The 26,533-nt window shown below is 40.6% G+C and overlaps 1 protein-coding gene across 1 annotated transcript; it reads right to left on the bottom strand.

Annotated features, from left to right (window-relative positions):
- Positions 1-15,765: 15,765 nt before the first annotated feature.
- Positions 15,766-21,690, bottom strand: LOC118256770 (histamine H3 receptor-like). Its single transcript, XM_035564009.1, has 3 exons — positions 21,402-21,690; positions 18,058-18,224; positions 15,766-16,548 (listed from the first exon to the last, which is right to left on the bottom strand). Exons 1-3 carry the CDS (start codon positions 21,688-21,690, stop codon positions 15,766-15,768), a joined length of 1,239 nt encoding a protein of 412 aa, XP_035419902.1.
- Between the last annotated feature and the right edge of the window lie 4,843 nt (positions 21,691-26,533).

Genomic DNA, 26,533 nt, shown 5'->3' with positions numbered 1-26,533 from the left:
CAATACCACTAGCTGGATGGCCAGCAAGTGTCTTCATCCTCATTAACCTTCCTTCAGCAAACATGAGATGGTCACAGTCTAGACTTGGTTTGGTTCATATTAAAGCACTGTAAAAGATAGGTGTGTATAGAAAATATTTTTTATGAAGTTACTGCAAACAGAGTCAACTTAAATGAAATGTAAAACACAGCAAGATTTCTTTGTAACTAAGATTATAGATTTCAAAGACCAAAAGAGTAGGTAAGTCAGATGAACTGAATCTTGAAAGTACAGCTCCGTACTAAGACAAAGGCGATGAGTATGCTGAAATAGGAAGGATGAGAAAATATCCTGCCTTGTTAGGAAAGCTCTAACACATGATATTTGAAGTCTGTTAGCAAATCTCTTTGATAAACTTAGCAAGTTGTGGACAGTGCCATAGGACTGGGGAACCCCAAGTGTATGACCTGCAATTAAGAAGGTGAAAAATATGACCCGTATTTACAGGTCTATTAGAGGCACTCCAATAGCTTACCAGGCTTTAAAATAGCAGTCTGTGGGGAATCTAATCAACGATGCAGAGGTAAAAGCAATATGGGATAAAATGCAGAATGAGTTTACTGAAGGTAGACCTTGCCAGACTCACTCAATTTCTTTTCTTGAAAAGGTAACTCTCAACATAGCAGAGGAGGTATTTCCAGGAAATGTAGGGAAGCATTCATGGCTTTGTATGAGGCCCAGGTGATACCATATGGAAAACTGCATACAATCCTGGTCGCCCACATTTCAGGGAGATATCTTCCAGCTGGAAGAGATGTGGAGAGGTCAGCAGGAAGTCGATGTGAGAAGTCTGGCTGCTCAGGCTAACAAGGGGGATGCTGGCCAGAGATCTGGCTATGAGTCACAAGCACCCTGGAGAAAAAAAGTCCTATCTAAAACAAAAGACAACGCTGGCACAGGACCTGTGTGTACAGAGTGTTCAAGAGTAAATTTAGGCTGGAGGGAAAGCTAACTGCAAAAACAGTGCAGCTCAGGCAAAGTTTCTGAGAAGAGCTGTGGGACAGAAAGTTGATTACACCTCAGGATGAGCCTCAGGTGTTTGAGAAGGGGTGGCCCAGCAAAGTGGCATGAGGGAGCAGAGGACTGTAAGACACCCAGAAACTCTTTATTTCCTCTGTTACCACTCAGTGGTTTTCAATCATTGCTATATTAAAATAAAATAAAATAAAATAAAATAAAATAAAATAAAATAAAATAAACATGCTCTGAACAATATTACAAATCAAATTATTCAGATTAATTGTGTTAGGGAACACAGCATTGAAGTAGCATTATTGTAAATTTGCAAAATGTCAATAAAATGCAATATTACTCGAAAACCAATAATAACTGCATAATTTCAATATGTCACATAATTTGTATTAAAAGTTTCCTGTATTCTAATGTCAATGAATATTACCTTGAAAATTATTTATTATTTGATTATAAGTTAATAAAATTAGGGAAGGCAATAAAGCCCAGCACCAATACAGAGCTATTGGTATAGGCTGGATGTTACTGATCATTAATACAGATTTTCCACATGAGCAGAAGAAGATACAAAGAGTCTGATCCTGTTTGCTATTAAAGCAGCTGGCTGAGAATCAAGCACGCCCCCAGTCTTCTTTGTTTTCCCTACCTCTAGCAGTGTAACAGGGCATGGCATTTTCAATTAAAACTTTATAAAGGCTGTGACCAGGCTGTGAAGGAAATTGTAGTGACTCAGAGTGATGTGTAGGTCCACAAAATTTAGGAGACATTAACAAAACAAAAGGAGGCAAAACAATGGAAAAAAAAAGTAAAATAGAGAAAAAAGTTGTATTACATCTGCTGCCACTTCTAACACTTGCCACCTTTAAAGTTCAGTTTTTGCTAAACACTGACTAGGTTATCATGTAACTAGTTGTCAAAACTGGGTCTGTTAGTGAGGCAGGAAGGAGGTGTTGTGGCTCCCCACAGCCTGGCCCTACAAAAGCCCATTGCCTGCTCTGATGGGGCAGGGTGCTATGGGGATGCATTTACCATGCTATGGTGGTTCCTATGCGTAGCGACTCCTATATCACTACCACAAAACATTCCCCAGCATTTACAGTTTGTCTATATTAGTTCTTCTTTAGAAGTCTTTTAAATAAAACAACATAAATTGTGGCATCGTACTCTGTGTGCTTTCACTTACTATTCACAGCCTTAGGGAATCAGAGGAACGAATGCAGAGAAAAAAAATAACCCAAACTGAAACAAAATAAAACAAAAAAGGTACAACTTGTTTGTTCATTTCAGACGTCTTCTCTTGAACTAAGTGACCTTCACAGGTCCCCTCCAACCAAAATTATTCTGCAATTATACGAAGTGGTACTAATGGCCCCTTCATCCTCATCTTCAAGCTGACCACTCTCACTGAAGCTGGCAATGACGGGGCACATGGGAGTTCTGTTCAGTGCCATGTGTCGTCTGCCTACAAGGGTGATACTGCCAGACCAAGCCGTAAGACAACTGCTTACAGCATGCCTAAACTAAAAAATAAAATTAAATTTTAAAAAAATAATAATTTGGGAAAGGGTTATTTCCACAACATAGAGCACTTCAAGAGGGACACTACTTGAAACTCTGAGTCAGCTTTGAAATGTGATGGATTTGAAGCAAGCTCTGCTGCTGAGGAAGCCTTAAAAATCTTTAAAATATCTGAGGGACGGCATGCAAAGCTGTTGCTAAGCTGCATGAAGGTTTAAAGACAATTTATTATTTTCTACTGATCTAAATCCTTAAATCACCTTAAACTCTGATGCTCACCTAAGACTTTAAAATAGAAGAGCTTAAGCATCCCATGTCACTGTATCAAACATTAATCCGATCAATATTTATTGAACTTAAGTATGTAGATAAAAGTATAAACTTTGTATTATTAAAAAGCAGTGAAGTTTTTAAAATGTCGTGACCGAATGTGTCTCTCGGCTGACTTCACACAGGCAATCAGCATTCATGTGAAGGTTCAAACTTCAGAGGTGTTTTACTCTCCATATTGTAGACATTCCTTAAGTTTGGGGACCCCTCTTTGTCATTTATGAGGTTGTGGGCAACTATAGAAAGGAATAATAACATGATGCCATGGCATTATTTTATGACTAATGAATGCATCCCCCAGTATTTGAAGCTTTCTGCATTAATAACCTCATGGTATCATTTGGTTCTCCTTTGGTGGAATTTTAGTCACACATTGCACAATGTTCGCCAATACTGTGAAACACAGACTGACCGGCAGCTATTCATCTGATTTCTTTTTCAAGTCTTCCCTCACTTTCCAAGGAAGCTTTGCTGTCCCTACTCAGTTTGAAGCAGCCATGTCCCTCTTGAACTTCCTCCTACCACGTCTTCTGCTTTAAGAAAAAGGTAGTTTTGCTTCTTCTTTCTGTTCCTCTAACAAAACCGCACAGATGGAGAGAGAATTTTGCATACACAGAAATAAGAGATGTTACACACAAATAAGATATGTTTAGGGCAGTTAAGGAACAGAGAAGGCAAAGAAGGTGCCTTTGAAGGACCAGCAGCTTCCGTTACAGGAGCACCGCAGACCCCATCAGAGTAGTGAAGGGGCAGCCTAATGACCACCTCATCTGCTCAGATGAAGCTGTTTCAGGGTAGCCCCCATCTCTTTGTTCTCCCCTCCAAGCAAACACCACAAACACATTCACTCTTGACCAGCAAATAGATGGATTATAGGTCAAAAACTTCCTGACACAGCATTCATAGCATTCATTTGAGGTATTAAAAGAGTCATTATCTTTTGGCCATAAATTGAAGCAGGAATTTAATGAAAGTTTGCAGGACAAAATAAATAAATAAATAAAAATTGTAAAGCCTCAATTTTAATGCAAAACCAAAAGAATCAGAGGACATCACCAAATATTGAATTCATGGGTCTGAGCAGAATCATAAGTTAGGCAAACCTGGCCTCAATTCTCTTTTTTAGATACAAAGAAAATTTAGAATTTGAGCCCTTGCAGGACTGGACATCCAGGTTCCCAGTGGGTACCCAACTCTTGAAAGTTGCCTCCTGGGCATGGTGTCGCATTGCTACCTCAGATCTCTGCCCTCCTTTCTCTGGGGCAGGGTACAGCTTTCAAACTCACCTCCTAGCTGTGGAGCAGTTTTCCCTTATTAGAAAAGCTAAATTGGATGCTAAGTGCCCTGACTGTCAGCAAAGCACAGCTGATGGCAGGAGCCACCAGGGCAGTCTGAAGCGGAGTGTTCCTCTCTGTAGCCTGCTGCCCCACCGCAGGCTCACCAGCAGCCCTTCAGGTGGCTGGGCCATGGTGGCAGCTTTCCTTTCAATTAATAAATCTAAACCGGGAAGAGCCATGCAGAGGCAAGAATTATTCAGGGCAGTCAAAGGGGACAAGGCAAAGGCTAATGGCCTGAAGCAAGAAAGACAGACAATCCGGGATGAAAAGATCCTAGCAGCAAGGTCAGCCGAAAAGCACCCACGGGAGCTCTTACACTGGTGAGTTTTGCTTTGGGAGGGTCGGGGGGAGGAAAGAGGGGAGGCAATGGCCTGTGTGAACACTGTGGTTTCGAGTGCAAGATATAAACAGTCTGAGGCCGGGAATATTAATCACTACAGGCAGATTTTAAGCTGCTCCACTGTGGGTGAGGCAGTCCCCACTTCCCAACCTGACCACCGAGCTGCGATATTATTAGCAATGTGAAAGTCCAACACGCACTTTTCCCCTTCAGGTCAGACAGTTTTTAAAAAAGTAAACAATATTTTGGCCAAATGAGGTGTAGCAAAACTCCACTAGGGGTGACCAACGGTACTGGCTTCACACCAAGTGCAACATGAACAAAATGCACTCCTCAGAAGGAGCTACAGCCTTAGTGTTGTTCCCCGCCTGTCTCCCAGTGGTACTGGGAGCCTTAAGTCCCATCAGCAGGAATATCAGTAAAACCCCTATTTTCAGTCTGTGAGCCCAATCAAATTAGACTTGAGTTTTCCCTATTAAGCTTGGCCCTGCTCAGCACAGGACCAGAAGAAATCTCCTTAGCTCCATCAGAAAGCTCATTGCCCTCTCCAAGCTGGTCATGGTTTTATGACATATTTTAAAAAACAAAGCAGCTCTTCAGTTCAGCATCACATGTTTTTGCAGGCTTAATATCTAGGGAATTTGCTCTCTACACTGGCTTCTGAATGGAGTTAGGTCTGCCTTTCAAGGCTTAAAAGCTCAAACAGGTTTAATCTTAACCTTCTGCTTGTCCTCCCTGCACAGATGTGTCCTCCCACATTACCAAGGGAGAACAAATCTAGTGGCTGCACAAGAAATAACTTGTAGAGAGGCAGAGACTCTGGACACAGCACGAATCTCAGAAGGAAATTAAAGTACCTTTTTGACGCAGTTTTGTTTTAAGTTCTCCTTTCTTCATTCTCTTGTACACGTAAATTCTTGTAGCAAGGAAGACATAAACCTGCATGCTGGATGGGAGGAATATAAATATATAAAGATAATACTTCATTAAGTAAAAGTAACAAGTGTTTACACACAGATTCTCAAAAGACCCTGTTTCTAATTCCTCCAACATGATAGGGAGGAGAGAACAACACTAGGTATAAGATTGTAAAAGGAGGTGAGTCGGAGGCCAGTGCTGTTTGCTCTTATCAGGATACACAGAGCCTACAGGCCTGGTGCAGACATCAACAAAGGGGCAACTGCTCGGGCAGAACACAGCAAAGAAAATCTGTTGTATAATAACGAAAAAAATAACAAGTACCTTATGAAATTAAACAGTGTGAAGAAACCACTGATGGAGGACAGAATAGAAACACTGTGCCTGGCACCAGAAAAGCCAGGCAATGAGTTAACCTAAAACAGCAATAGCAGAACAGGCTGAAAACCAATTGATATGCATACACCAGAAACTATTGCTGAAATATAATAGAAATAATGTAAACAGTTAAACTTCAGAGACTATACCGATCACTTAATTTCCATGGCATTATTCCAGAAATTAATTTGGCCTATGTCCTGTAATGCAGGCACTTGCACTGACATATTGTCTTTGTATGTACTTGAGGACAGTCTAGTCAGTTGTCAAAAGCAGCAGAGTCGGTTGAATGTTAATGTCTCAGCGGGGAACTTCACTAATTTTAAGTTACAATTTCTCTCAGACAAAGGGTTTCAGCCAGAGCTAATGATGCTAAGACCCTTAGCATGACAGAAAAAGTGGCAGAATTGAGATCTGTCCCCCCGTGGAAAAGCTCCATCCCCAAAAGCCCATCTGAGCAGATCCCCATGAAGATGTCCACCGTGCAGACTGGGCAAGACCCTACTCTGGTCTATTTTGGCACAACTTTGCTAAAGTCACTGGAGGTCTACCAAGTCAGCCAAGCTAAAGATCTGCCCTGTAGAAAATTATTGAGAAATATATCCATATACTCATATCCGAAGCTGCAGCTTCTTCGTTGCTTTAATCTGACTGAAAACCAAACTGCTGACAAAGGGTCAGCTGTCAGACAAGCATCTAACACTTGTATGCTTATGTGGTAAGCTAAAAAAGGTATTCTATCTAACTCGACCTAAACTAAGTAATCAAAAATAGAAATGGTTGCTTTCCACCTGGATCAGCTCTTAGACTTGGTTTCCTGTGCAGCTGCACAAGCCGTTGCCCAGGGTGACAGTGGGGCAGGACCACGTAGCCAGGAGCAGGAGCAACAGCGGGAAGGGTAGGAGAGCTGGATGGCTTTTTTTAGCAGCAGTCCACAATTAAATAGCTTAAAGCAATCACGAGAACAAAGCCTTTTATATCAGAGGAGAGGGCACCATTTTTTTTTACCATGAGGCAATACTGAGGAACCTGCTCTCAACTCAGTATCTTTTTTTCACAGGCAATAGAAAGCTTGTTTTAAATGCAGAGCACAAGGCAGTTTCTATGCAGAGCAACTTAGGAAGAAGTCCTGCACTGACTGATGATTATCTGTATAACTAAACTCTTCTTTTCTTTGTCAAGGCAATAAGCCCTTCCACTAATCTTTTCTACCGCAAAGTAAATATTAGATGTAATATAATGGATCTAGTGGCATTTTTGGCAGAAAGGCGCTGGTGTGATATCACGTAGTATTGTACATACCAATGGCACCTTTTGAAAAATCCACGGATTTGCAAGGTTTAAAAATACCGTGTAGCACTAGTGACATCTGCAGGAACAGGTCGGTTGGAACAGGAAAATGTCAAAAATCAGGCTTTGGTGAGAGGAAAACGAGCAGATGCATTCGCAGCGCCTGCCTTCACAAGCGCACTGGGGACAAACAGGCCTCTGAACTGCTGCCTCAGGGGGTTAATCAGACCCCTTCTCTAAGCTACTTTCTGGAGGAGTTTCTCATTTCATTGCCAATATAGGTGGTCAGGGAAAGCTGGCCTCCTATTCTACAAGTCACTTACATAGAAATGTGACTACCCTCTTTAGCAGGAGTGAAAAGTAAAGGAATGATCTTCCTTTAGAAGAGGGTGAGCCAAGAGATACCAGCACGAAGGAGGCAACCACAAATCATCATGCCTTGTCCTGCAGAAGATGGAGGAAAGGGAGCAGCTAATTTAAAAATTTTCCACAGCTCGAGAGAAAACATCAGTGAAGAGTCACTATTGGTTACACTGAGTTTTGTTGCAACTGATAGGTATAACGAATTTTCTTCTTTAAAGATAGAGTGATAAGAGGGAGTTCCTGCAAAAAAAAAAAATATATATATATACTCAAGATAAAAACTTTGGGCAGAGTTGTTTGGCAAGGAGAGCAAACGAGTGAGAGAGCATGCAACCAAGTGAAGATCAGAGCACTGTGCAAATATTTACAGGCAAGAAAGTTTGATCCAGCCTGAAGTATAGTAGCCAGATCCTGAAAAATAAAGAGCTACAGGGGAAAAATCTTGGTAGTGTAATACCTAGATGTGGTGATGTAAGGAAGGAGACAGTCTGCTTCTTTGATTTCTACTCTGTTAAAGAAAACAGTCTCTTCTACATAGTAAAATAAATAAATAAATAAATAATAATAATAGAGCTTTGCCTTCCTTCATTGTATGATGCTATTCCAGTTTTGCCACACACAAACTCAGCCATGCTACTTTATGCTATTTAAAAGGTATTTCTAACTTCATTATCACTGCTGTTAAAACACTGTTTTTAAACCAAAGGAACACATGTAGAAAAACAGAACAGAGGAGCTGAATTTTTCTGCTCTGGATAAATTTGTTGTGTCTCTTTGCTTAAACTTCCTTCGTTTCTGATTACAGTTTTTTTGTTTGCTTTCTTTGTTTTTATTCATATTTTATTTTAAATAAAAGTTTTGCAAGAACACTTGTTTTCCACCTAAAAATAACAGCAGCCCAACAGCAGGAAGACAACAAATGGTGAAATTCTTATAAGGCAAGGGAAGGTATTTGTGGTTATGATAAAATGCTAACTTACTAACAACAGATTTTACTCAGGGGATATTTGATTTCTGTGTAGGTCTCCTAAAGAGAATGATATCTTTAGAATATAGGAAATGAAAATGGTAATGCAAGTGAGAACAGCAATTGGTTCTGAGATACTTAAAAAAGCTGTACCAGTGTGCTTTGGGAACAGTTCAGCTAGGCACCCAGAAACACGTGCCATAGCAGATCTACAATCAGTACAACAGTATGGAGGAACATGAACTACTTGACACAAAATAGGAAACCAGGTTCTACAGGATACAAGAAAACTGTTGAGCTTGCTAGACAAAAAAAAACAGTGCTGAATAATGTTATATGTAGAAGGATGTTCCCCTTACTGCTGGTAAAGGAAGATCAATATAATAATAAAGTAGTGGGATAACATTACACATCATGCCATGCCAACCTGGTAAAATAAATAAAAAGAAACTGTGGGTTCTAGATCTCTAGTTCTTTGGGGAGGAAGAGTAAACAACCCTTGTAAGGCAGAGCTAGGAACTTCCTTGGGGTCAGACTGGATTTGCTCCACTAGTGCGATTTTTCCTTGAGAGACAAATATTACCACAGATTATGCCATTGTGGAAGACTTCAGTTCCTCAGGTGCAGCTGTAGAAGATCATGAGATAAACAGGTGATAAGCTGGGTCCAAGGCCAATTTCAGAAATCCACCCAAAACCTGAGCTGCAAGCTCCGATGTTGCTCACAGCAGGACACCCTCCTCCATCCAAACGGTGCTCCAAGGTCCAAGGTTAATGTTGGGTGTGAGAGTCCAGGTGAGTTCAGCCATTGCAGCGAAGGCCTATTTGGTGGTCACAGGACTGTCACACAAATAACCATAAGACTCAATAAATCTTCAATAATCAGTCTTCATTAAGATTTTCTCAACGAGACATTCCTTCTTGTCCTCACTTATTTTAGTTAGAGCCCAAAGAAGACTTTTTATGAAGGACTATACTAATAATAAATTGATAATAAATAATAAATTCAATAATAAAACTTAAAAAGCCATCTTTCCAGAATTCAGATAGATTCATCCTAAAAAAAAAAGTGACACCACCTTATATTCAGTTCCAACTTTTGCACCTAGATACACATCTGAGTTTTGTTTATAAAAGCCTTTTCTTCATACATTTTCATAGCAATTTTCAACAAAATTATGTACTTTAAAGTAGAGTTGTACTCTGGTATTTAGAAACGGGATTAAAAAAAGTATAAAATTGTACGAAAGAAAGGAAGTTGCATGGTCACTCTCACTTACCAAATAAGGTGTACGTGAAAAATCCTATATTATTCTATCAATCCAAGGAAGAAATGAAATTTGCATTAAACGTAGTATCACTTTTCCCTCTAACCAACGTACTTACTTATGCCTTTTGTTAGCACAGACCTCTTGGCTTGCAAGATCCAAGCCCTCACCAGGACATTTGTCTGGAGATGCTGTCTGATTGAGCCCCCCAGACACAGGGACTCTGAAATAAGATTATACAATTTACTGCTTGGTTCTTTGTGTTAAAAGTATGCTTTATATTGACTAAATGGTCTTCAGTGGTAAAAAGAGCTTCTTGAGAAATTAAGATGTATCTCTTTTTTACCTGAGCTCAGCTGTGTTTGTTGGTCTGTTTTCCTCCTGTTGTTCAAAAAAATATTTCTTCAACCACTATTCTTCTAATTTCCTCCAAGGGGAAATTTCCATTTGGAATTTTCCAAGTTGACTTCCCTCTTCCAAGTTCATTACTGTTTTAGATTCTTTCTTTCAAGGACATGAGCACTTCCTCACTCTGCCAACAGCTTTGCCTCCAAGGTCCACTTTGCCATCACCCAGGAGCTCCTGACTTCTCCAGTCATTAGCTTGATGCAGTAACAGAAAAGCTATTATGTTACCCTTTTATCAGGTAACATACCAAGCAAGAAAACTGCACAGCACCAGAGGAATCACCAATGAAACATTAACTGCTGAGGCCTAACCATCCAGTAGCTTTATTATTGTTTTTCTGCTCTAACGGATCACATCACAGTATTGGGTGTGTGGGGTGATAAGCTGGCTTTGAGACTAATTTGCAACAAGTACCCTAATAATTCATTTGGCACACAGTTTCTTGCAATGCTGGGATTTTTTCATAAGTGACCTTTCCAGTACCTGCAGATCTCATGTGCCTCACCTGAAGCACTGACTCCTTGTTTCTGTTATATTTTAAGCATCAGTGCCACAAAGCATTAGTTTGACTCACACAAAGTGTGAGCTACACCAGCTTCCTGACAGCTTTGTTTCTCATTGCAATGCAGATGTATTTATTTATTTATTTATTTGTCTAGTTACAGGACTGCATTGCCCACGAGTTTAGAGCAGGTGTAGGGAGAATTTCATACCATTAACACTTAGATCTGTAATGTGGCTTACTTGTGCAACCTCCACAGGGACTCATGGTTCACAAGAAATAGTGATCAGCAGTGTCAATGGGGTACCCCCATGATCATACCTCCTTGGATTAAACCCTCCCTCTGACAGTTCCCAATATTTCTGTTGCCGGGCTGAAGGATAATGAATACAATTTACAGAGGTCCTGTGTCTTTCTCCATTGAAAGTAACTTCTACATCAGAAGGATAAAGAGCCTAATCTAACTCCTCATTTAAGTCATTCAATTTTTCCCACCCATCAGCTTCTTTCTTACTTCTGTATCCCACTAACCATAGCTCACAAAATGCGGGGAAGAAAAAACCAACCAGATTGCCAACTTACTTTCCAGTACAGTTAAAAAGGCTGCCAAAAATAAGCCAGGGGTATTATTGAACTATCTGCCCATGCCTCTGAAACAAAGTTTGCACCAAGAAGCACTGCCCAGGTAGAGTAATTATGTTGGAAACTTCCAACATGCCAAGTAAGCCGAAATGGAGGCAGAGTTAGGTGCTTCACCATCCTTCCGAGGACCTTGTGCTCAGTATCTTCTACTACCTAAATTTGACACCATTTATTGGGTTTTTTGAATTCCTTGCTCTTCCCAGGCCTTGCACAGGGCTCTGCTGGAGACGTCAAGATGCCTCAGGCTGCAAAAAAAAAAACTAAGTCCCTGTTGGTAACAGCATTCAGCCCTAGCTCTGGCCTGTACCAGAGATCATGTTGCTATGAGATGCAAGCCAAAGAAAAGAGCAAGGAGGAGGAAGAACAAATATGTATATACATATATAACTTCATAGATATAACTGTGCGTGTCCTTATCTACACATGGCAATGGCTTCATTTCAGATACCCTCTGATAAGCTAACCAGAATGAGATATTCAACTCCCTACTGCTTACACTGTTAAAAGCATGTCTTCTTTAGCATTAAGGAACCATTTGCACTTAAGGCTGACACAAAAGGATTTGTTTGCATATATTCAACATTACTGAATTTATAGGTTGCATTTTGAAAGAATGGTAGAAGCTCTGCAGGACAAAAAGCTTGTACACTCTGCATTTAAAGAAAACAGATTGGTGTAGTGGGCACTTGTTTACTGTATTCTGACCTGCCTTGGATATATCTGTTGATTGATAGCAGTGTCATGGTTTTGTCTGGGATAGAGTTAATTTTCTTCATAGAGACACGTATGGTGTTGTGTTTTGGATTTTCGATGAAAACAGTGGTGATGACAGACCAATGTTTTAGTTTTTACAGAGCAGTGCTCACAGAGAGCCAAGGACTTTCTACTCCTCGTGGTGCCCTGCCAACGAGGAGGCTGGGGGTGCACCAGGAGCTGGGAGGGGACACAGCCAGGACAGCTGACCCAAACTGACCAAAGGGACATCCCATAATATAAGGCATCATGCTTGGCAATAAAAGCTTGGGTAAAGAAAGAGGAAGGAGGGGGCATTTGTAGTGATTGTCTTCCCAAGAAACCATTACTTGTGATAAGCCCTGCTTTCCTAGAAGTGGCTGAACACCTTCCTGCCGATGGGAAGTAGCAAATGAATTCCTGGTTTTGCTTTGCTTGTGTGCACAGCTTTTGCTTTACCTAGTTAACTCTCTTGGTTTCAACTCATGAGTTCTTGCACTTTTACCTTTCTGATTCCCTCCCCCATCCCACCTGAGGAGACTGAGTGAGAAGCTCTGTGGTACTTAGCTCCCTGCCAGGTTAAACCACAGCACATACATATACATATTTGGTGTAAGCAGATGAGTTTAGATTATTACATAATATAGCACAACAAGTAACTGTGATTAAATGGTAGTTCAGCCCAGGAGGAGAATATTCAGAAGAGAGATAAGTAAAATGTACTAATATGCTATATGAGTATGCACTAAAGAAAGCCAGAAGTTAAAAGGGACATCTGCTACTTCTCATATTTCTTTAGTGTTTATTGTTCATTTATCTGCTAGTCTTGTACTTACTGACAGCACGATGAAGAGAAACTATTTGCATTTTTAAAAGTTACACCTGTTTATTTATTAAGGAACCTAGTACCTTAAAATTCCAAAATTCTGTAACTAAATAACCCTTAACAGCTTGGAAACTGCATATTGGAAGAAGATTACCTCATATTATTCCTCTATTATTACCTCTTATATTTTCTCAGCTACATCACCACACAAACTATAAGTAGTCATTGGTGTCAGTCATTTTCTTAGCTCACGCAGCAAATCAAACACAACCTCAGCATGTAAGAAAATTATCCATTTATCATAACCTCTGACAATAGAAATAGAAGATGCATGGAAGGGGACAAATGAGATTTAAAAAAAAAAAAATCACTTTTAATTGTTTCTCAATTATTTGTAATGCTTGCCCACTGGCACCCTGAACTGAGTAGGGATTTGCTCAGCTGTGGAGCTGAGCTAGTGCCTGTGCATTATGTCATATTTGGAAGTCAGCAGGGCTTGTTAGACCTGCACTTTTCACAGCACAGGTTACAATTCTACTGAGAGTCATGAAATGATCCAGAGGGGAGTATAAAAAGATGGAGTTGCTTTGACCACTGCACACATCTCCCCCTGGGCTGGTAGCCACAAATTTTCTCACTGTTGTGGAGTAAGGGCAGGCCGTACTTACTAACTACAAATGAGAGAACAGCAGATGACTCTATTCATGATCAGCTGCTCAGTGCTTTCAAGGAGAGAGGAGATGTCTTCCTGCATCGGAGTACTCAAGCCATGTGTCTTCTGCCCTTGCAAGGCTGTGCTGCTGCTCTTGTGGGGACACACAATCAAATGAGATCCAAGGAGTTCCAAAAGTTTGAAAGGTACTCTGTTGGATTATTCACTCACAGATGCATTCTCCTTACTCTCTCTCATCACAGTCAGGCTATTATAGGTCTTGCCTTCATATCTATAATGCTTTTGAATAGGAAATAATATTCTTCTATGACCTCTCAAAACTATAGCTTAAAAGTCTTGGTTCTTGAAGAACAGCTAGAGATGCATGTAAACGCATCTAATACTTCTAATGCATCTAAATACTTCTAAATTCTCTACTGCTTCATCTGAGCAGATATGTAGACTAATGCCTTTCTGCAGAGAACATCTTCACTCTGTTTTTAAAAAGTAATCCCTGTATTCTCCTGATATCCGAACATCATTAATGAGAGAAAGTAATCCTGCTATATGCCTGACAACAAAGTCATAAATTACCTGGATATATTATAATAAGGGGAAAAATACTTCTGAATGCACTACAAACTGTTCAAAAGAAATGAAAAAGAGAAGATATTAACTTTTGAACACTATTGGCCTTATGGCAAATAACCAACCTTTATCGTATAGCTAAATAATATCACCCATGAACACAAATATAAGCAGTACTGCAATAGAAGAAAGTATCTTCCACAATAAGAATGAAGATAATGTGAATATTATACTAAGAAAAGTCAGGCAGAGGCAATACCCTTTTCCTTGCCAATTGGAATAGCCGGAAAAAGTCCACAAACTTTGGGCACATGTATTAATCTGAAGGATAATATATTTCACCAAAGGCTTACCTAGTTTTTGTAACTAGTTTACTCCTCTGAAAAGAGTAGTTACAGACCTTGGCTACTTACATCCATCAACCACTACAGATACAGCTGTACTTCAGCTGTACTACAGCTGTCCTGCTAACAAATTTAATTTCCTTTTATGATAAGATCACCCACCTAGTCGATCAAGGGAAGCCAGTTGATGTAATATTTTTGGATTTCAGTAAAGCTTTTGATATGGTTTCTCATAGGATCCTACTGGACAAAATGTCCAGCATACAGCTAGATAAAAACATAATATGGTGGGTGAACAATTGGCTGACAGATAGGGCTCAAAGGGTTGTGGTAAATAGGGTTACATCAGACTGGCGGCCAGTCACCAGTGGGGTCCCCCAGGGACCCCCCCAGGGACCATTTTAAGGCCAGTTCTTTTCAGTGTTTTCATAAACAATCTGGATGTAGGACTAGAAGGTGTTTTGAGTAAAATTGCTGATGATACTACACTTGGAGGAGTTGTTGACTCTGTCGAGGGTGGAAAGACCTTGCAGAGAGATCTGGACAGATTGGAGAGCTGGGCAATCACCAACCGCATGAAGTTTAACAAGAACAAGTGCCGGGTCCTGCACCTGGGATGGGGCAACCCTGGCTATACGTACAGACTGGGCGATGAGACGCTGGAGAGCGGCCCCACAGAAAAGGATCTGGGGGTTGTGGTTAATAGCAAGTTGAATATGAGCCAGCAGTGTGCTCTGGCAGCCAGGAGGGCCAACCACACCTTGGGGTGCATCAAACATGGCATTGCTGGTCAGTTGAGGGAAGGGATTGTCCTGCTCTGCTCTGTGCTGTGCGGCCTCACCTCAAGTACTGTGTGCAGTTCTGGGCACCACAGTACAAAAAGGACGTTAAACTGTTGGAGAGTGTCCAGAGAAGGTCTACAAAGATGGTGAAGGGCCTAGAGGGGAATACATACGAGGAGCAGCTGAGGTCCCTTGGTTTGCTCAGCCCAGAGCAGAGCAGGCTGAGGGGAGGCCTCATGGTGGCCTGCAGCTCCCTCACGAGGGGGAGCAGAGGGGCAGGCGCTGAGCTCTGCTCTCTGGGGACAGGGACAGGACCCAAGGGAATAGAGTCAGGCTGGATATCAGGAAAAGGTTTTTCACCAAAAGGGTGGTCACACACTGGAACAGGCTCCCCAGGGATGTAGTCACAGCACCAAGCCTGTTGGAGTTTAAGAAGCATTTGGACTATATGGTCTTAATTTTTGGGTAGACCAGGAATTGGACTCGATGATCCTTGTGGGTCCCTTCCAACTCGGGATATTCTATAATTCTATGATTCAGTCTTTTTTTTTTTTTTTCCTTCTTCTTCTTCTAAAAGGAGCCTGATCTTAATGTTGCAAACTTTTTGGGACATAATATTTTCATAAAGGCCATTCGAAATTTATCATGACAGAGAGGGTAGAGAAATGGATTCAGAGAGGAATTGAGCCACAAAAGCCAAAAGGTAACATCGTACAGGGAGTTATGAACACAGGTTCCTTGGCAGGCCCCACGAATAATCATTAGTAAAGTATATGGTGCCCAGCAAATGGCAAAGGCACAAACAATTATGGCAAGCGACTTTGCAATTTTCTTGTCCTGATGTAGTTTTGACCTGGTCCTTGCACAAAAAGAAATGGAGAGGTCATTTTCTGGGGTTACAGAATTGGCTCTGGATGGAGATAAGCTTTCAGCTACCAAAGACTCTTTCTTTGGCCTTATGGAGGACGACACACTGTCCTCTGCTTCCGATGAGGAAGATGCTCCTTGTCTCAGCATGAAGCAAGATCTCCAGGACGAGCTGCTGCTCCTTGGAGCCTCAGAGTCCTGAATGCTACCACGTCTCTGGCGCCTCTGGATGTTGATGAAGATGTGCACATTGAAGTAGGTGACTGAGAGCAGCGGCACAAAGAACTCCAGGGTGGATGCACAAAGGAGGAAGTACCAGTTGTCGAAGAACTCAGCGTGGCACTGCCCTTCCTGCACCGTGCTGCAGCCAGCCACGTGTTCCCACAAGAGAATTGCTGGGCAGTAGAGGAGGAAGGCAAAGACCCAGATGGCCACCATCTTGACAATAGGGTTGGACATTATTCCCCGCTGGACTCTGTAAGATACCTGTGAGGGGAAAAAAAAAAATGCAGCTGAAGAGGCAAATATTTGAACCAAGAGAATTAGCCAAAGATGAGCTTAGCATAGCATTTGCTAATAGAGTTGCATCTTTGCTCATCAGCTCAAGCTCACTCAGGTATGTTTAATTTATTGATGTTGACATAACACAGGGTTGTCTAGGTATCAGTCATAGTGCTAAGGTCCTGGTCCAGGCAATGAAACATGATCATCCATCAGAGTTAGAAGTACCTAGTAATTTGGTACGCCTTGTTTGAAACATCTGCAGCATGAATTGGCAGAGTAATTAACGTTTTATAGTTGCTCAGAGAATGACTCCCATTCGCTGACAATTGCACTGTTTTTTACAGCACTTTACAAGATACAGGACTAAATGTGGCACAGTGGTCAACAGAAATTATGTCACAAATTTAATGTGCACCTTTGAAAAATCATTTATTGCACATTCCATGAACACATAGGAGCAGAATCCAACCCTGAAGTGCAGACATTAGCTGATGAAACCACAAAATCACCCTTATCTTTGTCCTGGTTTGTACTTTGTAAATATTGAGCCTTTGGTTTTCCAACGTAATTTCACTTAAAAGCAAAATGTTTTCGTGTTTGATTTCCCAGTTTCTTTCATTAAAACAAAATTAAATAACAGAAATACATAATAATAAAAAGGCATTTGTAATAAGTTCAAGTAATTATAATTAACAAAAATACAACTGATCTTTTTTTCATATGGCATAATATTGACATTCCCATAGGTCACCCAAGAGCTGGAACTCCTAGCTCAGCCCCACATTTCTCTGCCTCTTCAGCCAACAGAGCAATGAGTGGGAAATGCTGGCCTCCAGCCTTAGTATGAACCAAGACATAAAGCACACATAAGGTGCATTGGATGCTCTGCAGAAAGCAGAGACATAGAGTGCATCTGAAGTTTGGGGTTCTGCTTCAGACATGGAGAGGAAATTGCCTCATACCCACAGATGCTCTCTGCAGTCTGTCCTTTGGCCCACTCTCTGCCCCATTTGCACTTCTTCCCAGTCTTCTCCAGGGTCATTTGGAGCCACGTCTCAGGCCTAGCCATCCTCCCTGTTGTCCTTCACTTCACCACCCTAGCCTTTTCCTCCCATGTCTGATTTAGGTCCAAACCCAAATCCAGTTTACTTCAGATTTTCTCCTTCTTTGGTCCCTTTTTGCCAGCCTTTTGTCTCAGCCTTTTCACTCCTCAGCCTGCTTTCCTTAAAGCAGCAGCACAACAGCAACCTGCAGCAGAGATTGTGAGAAAAGATCTGTTTGACCAGATCTGGGCTGGAGCATGCTCCGTACTGCATCTAGCCACAACTATCTCCACATGCAAGCATATTTTCTCAGGGCTACTATCTCGATTAATCTGGGCCCTGTACTCACCAATAAGGCAAAGGGCTTATCACCAATATCAAGATATGGCCTTGCCAAATCCCACAGTCTTGCCACAAAACTGAGAGAGACTATAAATAGGGTACTTACAGCTTTAGTAACTGACAGGAAACGGTCATAGCTAATTAGAACAATGTTAAACACTGAAGCTGTGCACAGGAGATAGTCCATAACTAGCCAGAGCTTGCACACGCCTCTTCCCAAGTGCCAGGTCCCTGTCAGGGCATAAGGGATGTAGAGAGGTATGCAGAACGCACCTATGGAAAGCAATCACAGAGACACCATGCCGTTGTTACAGATTGCAAACAGTACTCCTGGAAGCAAAGAGAGACAATATTTTGATATTTAGGTGGGGGAAAAAAAAAAAAAAAAAGGTATACTTTTAAGGTGTATATGTAAGTTATATAGAGAAATTTTTACATTCTCGTGAAATCTGATGAAGACTTTCTATGTATTAGATCTTAGTGTATGTTGATTGTTGGGAATAAACGTGGGGCAAATCAGCAAAGAAAGATCCACAGAAGAAAACTGCAGTCTAACCAACTACATAGTCTCTAAAAATATAAAGCCAGTACTGCAGCAAGTATGCAGCATTCTATGCATCGTGGCTATGCTACAAAATGTAAACTTATTGCTGTATATCTTCTTATCTTTTATCTCTGTTAGAGTTTTCCCCCCAAACACATCTACAGATCCTGCTAGCATAGCTTATTACTGTAAGATTGGTTAGTGTTTGTATGCTACAGACAATATGTTGGAGAGGCTGCGTGGTGTGTGGAAACCTCTTCTACCACAGATAGAGCAGAAACAACTGAGATATGAAAACCATTCCATTTTTAAGTGGTGTTTTAAATCATGCTGCTTCTCCAACTAAGGTTAACCCCAGAACTATTTTTTGTTTTATTACATTTACCTTTTGTCCAGAAGACCTTCTACTGAAGTACTTCTACAAGAAATATGGGGAGAATGACATTATGGGAAGCGTGGGCTAATAAGGAAAACAGATGGGAGATGCCAGCAACAGTCTGCTGGTGAGACAATGCCTCTGATCCATAGGCTGCACTAAGTTGCATCCAGTAAAAAGAGAGCTCATCTCTCTGTACACCTTCCTGAAAGGAAGTTGCAGTGAGCAGGGTGTCAGACTCTATTCTCAGGTGACAGGTGATAGGATGCAAGAAAACAGTTTCACACTATGCCAGGGAAGGTTTGATGGGACATTAGGAAGAATTTCTTCATGGAGAGTGTGGTCAAGCATTGGAACATCACTCCCTGGAGATATTTAAGAGATGTGTGGACATGGCACTGAAGTTTACTGATGGGAGGTCAGATTTTTTCCAACCTAGATAACTTTATGGTTCTATGGTTCTAAGTCATGCTTGTGTTTTATTTTTAAGCCAGCAACTTCTTTATTTTACCACTAATATTCTTTCAAAAGTATACTGCAATATCTGATTCTGAAAATGCTGATCCACCAAAGGCAAATATAGAACTGTACACAGTTTCGAGATACATTTTAAACTCTTCAGATTATTCTTTTTTAATATGTCTGGCAAGATCTTAGAATGTACAGAACATTCAGGATGATGTGGTGATGGTTTGTCTTAACATACACCTTAAATGTAAGCAGCATCAATTCTGTACAAAAAAATAACCCTCATTTTTCAGAGTTGTTGATGACAACTACTGCTCTCATCGACTTTAGTGGGACAAAACAATGTTTGGCACCGTGTCAAAAAATGATTATTGAAGGATTTTATCTGTAGATATAAATACAGATGCAAGAACCAAGCTTTAAGAGTTCATATATGAAACCATTCTTAATATTACTAATTAGAGGATGCAAACAAAATGAGTCACATTGTCTGGAAAGATTCCAGACATATAAGAACTTTAAAAAATGCTACAGCAGCTCCAAAAAATAAAACCTCTCCTGACTGATCCCAGAGATGAAGTCCTAGATTTAGGTGGTTTATGGGTCAGCAAAATACTGAGAGCAATCATTTCCTGATGGCTGACTTAAGACTCTATAAGGTGCCAATCACAACAAGAGCTGATGTAGAAGGCAGGTATTTAAATTTCTTGACTAAATTGTAAGATATCAGAAGAAACACATCTTTGCAGAAGGTTTGAGCAACGAAATGACAGCTCCAGTAATTTGTCTGCCAGGAGCAGGAAAGCAAAGGCTCCAGCTCCTTTGGTTTCTGCCCATTGGGTAGGCACCAGAATTAGGGACCACTTTTAATAATTGGCATAAGTGAAGCAAAATCTTCAAGGCTAGCCTAATATATTTCACTATTCAGCACTGGCAGAGCAACAGCATTTAGGAGGGGTGGTATTGCCAGAAGTGGAGTATGTTGGTAAGTGTTATTTCCCTCTTCAAGGACCAGTGAGTACTGGTCTCTGCGACTGTCCTAAAGAGAAAGCACTTGTGTGCAGAAATGCTTCCTTTTTAGCCTCAAGTCAAGATGATGCAGGAAGATTTTATCATGCTTCTCTAGATACAATCACTCCCTCTGCTCCTAGGACCCACGTTTAAAAACTTACAGCTCTGTGCTGAAGCTGCTACATTTAAAGAGCCAGGAAGCCTTCACTGAAACACCAAAAGCCTTCTAAAAAAATCATATTCAGTAATTTGAAGTACTTAAAAACCAGACCTTTTTCCTATTTGCTGGAACATCTCCCACTGGACCATCTTTTTTTGCTGTTTTAATGGTCTGAACCCTGCAGGAGCATGGCACAATGCATTCACAGCCCCTGCCTCCTCACCTGGCATCACCCACTAGGACTGGATCCTCTGCATCTCCAGGACTACTGCACTGACACTATGCAACAAGGAGGCTAATAAGGAAAACAGATGGAAGATGCAAGCAATAATCTGCTGGCATCAGGACAATCCTTCTGATCCATATCGTGCACTGAGTTGCATTCAGTGAAAAGTTACAGTGGTAAAGTGCATTTGTTCTAATGTAATACACTCATAGGCCATTAGCATTGCATAGAGAAGTAATCCATTTACCTTGATGTACCTCAGAGAGCTGCATAAGAAAACAGTTACTCTGTCAAACGTAAAGATCTTATGATGATGTGTAATGAACAGTTTTACATGAGGAGCAAAAGTAAATCAGAAACTGTGGCAAAGAACCTCTTTCCATCAATCAGTATTTTTTACATACAGTAGTTGTTCCTTTTTTTTTTCTGAAGCAACATTAAAAGCATTTACAAGACCAAGAATGCATTACTTATCTCATTATGATGTATTTTGAGACATAATAGGCTGCTAAAACACTTAATACAGTTTCCAACATTCCTTACTCTTCCCCATGGCACACGATTGGGAAATTTCTCCAAGAAACCACACACCAAAATAAGGCCCCCTTGCACCTCTTAACATTACTAGAAAACAAGTATTACATATCTTCAGCATTGCAACTTACCCACTGCAAAGTCAGAAATAGCAAGATTGAGAAAGAAATAGTTGCTCCGATGCCTGAGATTTCTGTCCATGATGAAAGCAAGGATCACCAGAACATTTCCAAGGATTGTAACCAATGCTAGCAGCACCATAAGAAGAGCCAGGAGCACCAAGACGCCCATGGAAAACTCTGAGGTCTCTGGCTGTGGGGACAAACTCCCATTACATGGTCGTATCGTGTGCGGAGTTTCAGCAGTGCTGTTGTGCATGTTGTGTAGCCAGGTCAGTTGAGTCTGGGAAGAAACTTGCATCTGACAGATTTATCCAATAGATTGAGACAAACCTTTAAACAGGATGGGCTGAATACTGAAACATCCAGACTACTTCTCAATATCAACATACTAGATCACAAGATTTCAAAGCCTGGAGTCTCTCATGCTTTTTGATCTGAATGCACCTATTGGCCTGAAAAAAAAAAAAAGTCTGTAAAAAAGATACCTCATAAGCAACAGTAAATGCACACTTTAAAGCAAATGATGATCTCTTTTCTCTCCTGACGGCTGATCTTTATCTACTGAGGTCAGAAAAGTTAGTCTGAAAACAGCTCTTTTCGAAGTCAGGCAGTTTGCATATTAGCATTGTGTAAGCTGTTTTACTCACTGAATTCAGCTGAAGCTAAAAAGAAAAAAAAGAAAAAAAAAAAAAAACTCATTTTCACTTCCCTAGTGGTCAACAGGATGTAAATTACTACAATTCTATTTCTCTTACTGTAAACATAGGCACCATTGTGCTTGCTGTTACTAAACTACACAGTTATAAACAGAGAAGTGTATTTCTCACTGCTGCTGGCTACAGAGTGTCTAAAATTCAGTTCTACTTTGCAGAAGTGTCACTTTTTGAAGTTATCCGAAGCAGGAAGCAAGTCTATCCTTGAGAACAGTAAGCTAAATACCCACCTCTCCTCATCATAATTTCATCTATTTTGGTAAAGGTGGCACAGAAGTGAGCAGGCCAGGGCTGTGACTCATGCCTGAGGGTCACCAGCTCCGCAGCACACCCCGCAACTGGTTTTCAGACCGGGGCTGTAATGCTGGGTGCTCGACGAGAGATAGGGCACAAAACAAGGAAAGGGAGGGTGGGGACACTGTGGGGAGGAGATGTGCAGTGCTTGGATCATGTCTGGGAAACTAAGGGAAATACATTGTAAAGAGAATTAAAGCAAAAGTTGTAGGGCAATAGGAATAGAAGACACCTCGGGAATGATAAAATATGGCAAACAGATGCCCGCTTAAGGTGATACAAGTATTCAATGGGTCAAGGATGCTAGCGCACAAATCAGCTGTTCGTTGTTAAAGAAGAGCTGGTTAGGGATGTGTAATCAATGCCAGCTCCAGCTGTAGTGACCATGAAGTAGCGGAGGAGGATCCTAGCGAGGAAAAAAAGGAGCAGAGCACACCTCCTGGACTTCAGGTGAGCAGACTGAAGTTTATTCAGGAAAGCAGTAGTAGGATCCCACATGAGGCAGCTCTAAAGCACAAAGTAGCTCAGAAAACCTGCAGACCTTTAAGGACAGATTTCTCCATGCACAACAGAAGTCCATCCCCATTCTCAGGAAAACAAGTAGGTATACATCCATCTCCATTCTCCGGAAAACAAAAGTATATCAGAAGACTGGCTAACCAGGGAACTCATAGCAGAGCTACAATGTAAAAAGGCAACATGAGGATATACCAAGCAAAGACAGGCTACAAAGAAAGAATGTAAACTGCTGCCTGGTCATGTAAGCATGGTGTTAGGAAAACTAAAGCTTAGCTGGAGTTTATGCTTGTAAAGGACGTTGAGGATGACACAAAGACCAAGAACTTCCACCTCCACATTAATAGTAAAAACATGAATACGAAAAAAATGGGCCTGTTGCTGAACAGGCCTGGTGACCTAGTGATAGAAGATGTAGATAAGGCTGAGGTTACCACTGCTTTCTTTGCTTCCGCCTCCACTAACCAGGTCTTTCCCACCTCTGTGTTCAGAGAGCAAACTCAAGGAAGGAATCTGCCTCACCTGCAGGTGAGGACTGAGTCAGGATTTACTTGGGAGCACTTGACCTGTAAGAGTCCATGGAACCCTATGGGCTGTACTCAAGAGTGCTGAGAGAACCAGCATCCTTGAAAGTCTTTTATCTTTTTTGAAAAGTCATGGAGATGAAGAGAGGTTCCCAATCACTGAAAAAAGGTCAAACGTTGCACCAATCTTCAAAAGATGCCACAAGATCCATAGGAAAATTATGGAAGTTTTATCATAGTCCTTCATGGGGCTGAGGGAGAAATTTATGTGGTCTCTCCTTTCTTCTTCCCTGTGGAGGAAAACCACAACCTGACATAAAGGACAGACATTCAGAGAATCGTTAGGATTAAGGACTTGTCTAAGAAATAAACAAAGATAACACCATTTCTTCCAACATGCACTTTTTTTTTATTTTTTTATTTTTTTTAAGACATGAGAGGGTAAATTTAGAAAAATGCTGTTGCAGTTTGAGTTGAACCTCACAGTCATAAGTCTATGATCACAGTGTATTTACAGTAGCTATTGGACATCTGCAAAGACAGGAAAAAGTGCAAGGGCATGAAATGAGGAAATGGGTGAGTGATGGATGAATAGGGAGATTTTGCTTAGAAAAACAAACTTGGCAAGGAAGGTACATTTGTGTCAGTGCACAAAAGGCATGCACAAGAAAAAATACTGAATAAGCATATTAGCAGAAGCCTGGAACAGGTCTACTAGAGAGGGGAAGACCTGGGATGCCATTTTGAGCAAGACATCTTTAACGTTGTGAGAATACCAGCTGAGCATTTGAGTTGACCTGGGAGCAGTAGAGCAATTAGAAAAGTAAAATGAACTCTCCAAACAAACAGGGGTGGTGTGACAAAATGGTTTGAACACTGTGGGTGTAATACAGAACATCAAAAACATTGATCGCTAGTAACTTCAGTACTCTGAGGTTTCAAGTTTGCTGCACATTATGCTCTCTCCCTGAAAAACTCTTCTTTTCCAGTACTACAGTGTGGATCCATTTTACCTACTCAATAATTGTGTAAGGCTATTCTTTCAAAGTAATCAATACATTTAGTCATAAAACGCAAACCGTTTTCTTGCACAACGTTCTTTTATACTGAAAGCATAAAGATACAAAAGAAGACAATTCAAGTCTTTCCCAGCTTGGGCCCGCCTACAGTTTCTCTGTTGAACAGATGTTTATTTAGTACACTAGCTATTCTGTAAATGTTTCAAATGTGTATGTGTGGGTGTTTTGTGTTTGTTTTTTTTAAAGCCTTACAGAAAAAGCACATCCTACAGAAATCTATGCCAGCACCTTAGCTCATAACAGTGAAAACTGCTGTGCTGAATCAATGACCTCCTGAAGCTGTTTCTCTCTTTGCAATCAGGCTCACAATGCATACTACTACTTATGTAAGGGAAGGAAGCATAATAAGTTGTGAAATACAATCCTCTGCCACCATGAAAACTGTCAAGAGAAGTCTTCAGCTCTAGATCTCTGAACTGAATATGATTTAAAAATAAAAATAAAATTAACTTCTGTGCTATGTTTGAGCTGTTTACATGCATTTGAATTGTGCTTACAAATGAGTCCTCTGGTTTTGCAACACCTCTACAGCCCATTTCAAATTAGATATTTATTTCAAAAGAAGACTACTTAAATCTTCATTATTCTGTGCATTCAATTCCTATTTCCTTAATTTATACATTTGTGTGTATACACACATGAAGAGAAAAAAATAACCAGTAACTCTCACTTACCTATCTGTGAAAGCCTTGTGCAACTTCCAATACCAAACATAAGGTAAGAAAATTTGACATGTGGAATGGGTTAGAGTCAAACTCCATTACCCTCTCCAACACATTACCTGCTCTTTCCAGCACTGCCTATTCACCCACAGTTTGTTAATAGCTGCTTAAGACACTTCTGTGTCAGCTTTCAGACAGATCTCTGTGAACCCTATTCTCAAGCAGTGAATATGGCCCTTGCTCAGCTATAGAGAAAATCCAGCTTGATGCTGGTTCAGTGGCAGAGAAAATCCACATATCATCACAGTAACATGGCACAAAAGAACTGATCTAGAATAAAAATCACTCTGTCAGTTCAAATTTGTCCCAGTCATTTTGATGGAATATCTTTGTACTTGCAAACCTTTCCACCCGAGAGGGTATTGTCTGTTCTCATGCAGCCAGTCAAAATCACAAATCCAGCACGAACTTTGTAGTGCTTGCTCTGCTAATTCAACAGCAATGTGATCGGGTGCCCAGGACTGGCCTATCTTTTAGGTAATCTAATAGTGCAGGAATCTGGCACTAAAAATCATTGAAGCTTGACCAACGAGGAAGCCACTATCAGGAGAAAAGAGCAACAACTGTTTATGTCTGTTACAATTTTGATAAACAATCTCAAAAAATCATTACCATGGAAACGTTCATTTTCTAAAAGATCCAGAGTTACTAACTTACGTGTATGATGTCCTGCAACATCAAATATGGACAATATTATAATTAGAAAAGGACAGATATGCCAGATTAGGCAGTCTGTTCACTTGCATATTGCCCAGCCTGGTAAACATAATCACTACAGAGCACTATGTTGTCTTCATAACACTTTTTTAAAGGAAGTGGTACTGCTCCTGTGAGGATTTTACATGACCTTTCAAAAATATAGCAGAAATGTTTTTTCACTGATAGCTTCAGATTCACAAATTGGATATAAAAGTTTTACTCAGCACATACAAAAAGAGGTATCTCCCTCCAGTGAATGTCTGTGGAGATATCCATAGAAGAGTTTTTTCTTAATAGCACTTTAAAAAAGCAAAGAAAAAAAAAAAAAAGAGCACATCATACCCACAAACCAGGAAGAACATCCAGCAAAAACCAAGTAATTCTTTGCATTAGATGTTGTTTAGCCTTGCATGAACCATATAAACAAACAAAAAAAATCTGAAAACTAGCAAATCAGAGCAAGTACATGCCTCTACTGCACTCAACCAATGTCCCTAGCCAACAAAATATTTTCTCTGTTTCTGTTGAAGATACCTATAAAAAAATCACTAAATGAGAGACAAACCTTATTTGTAAATTATTTACTTCAACTCT

The sequence above is a fragment of the Cygnus atratus genome, chromosome 2 (genome assembly GCF_013377495.2).
Source record: "Cygnus atratus isolate AKBS03 ecotype Queensland, Australia chromosome 2, CAtr_DNAZoo_HiC_assembly, whole genome shotgun sequence".
NCBI classification, from domain to species: domain Eukaryota; kingdom Metazoa; phylum Chordata; class Aves; order Anseriformes; family Anatidae; genus Cygnus; species Cygnus atratus.
This window is presented reverse-complemented; position numbering and strand designations above follow the sequence as displayed.

Bases quoted from the DNA above. Each gene is read 5' to 3' on its own strand.
- LOC118256770 (XM_035564009.1), bottom strand. From the start codon at position 21,690: ATGCAAGTTTCTTCCCAGACTCAACTGACCTGGCTACACAACATGCAC. The intron at 18,225-21,401 runs GTAAGTTGCAAT...TGCTTTCCATAG, and splicing joins TATTTCTGACTTTGCAGTGG to GTGCGTTCTGCATACCTCTC. The intron at 16,549-18,057 runs GTAAGTACCCTA...TTCCCCTCACAG, and splicing joins TCCTGTCAGTTACTAAAGCT to GTATCTTACAGAGTCCAGCG.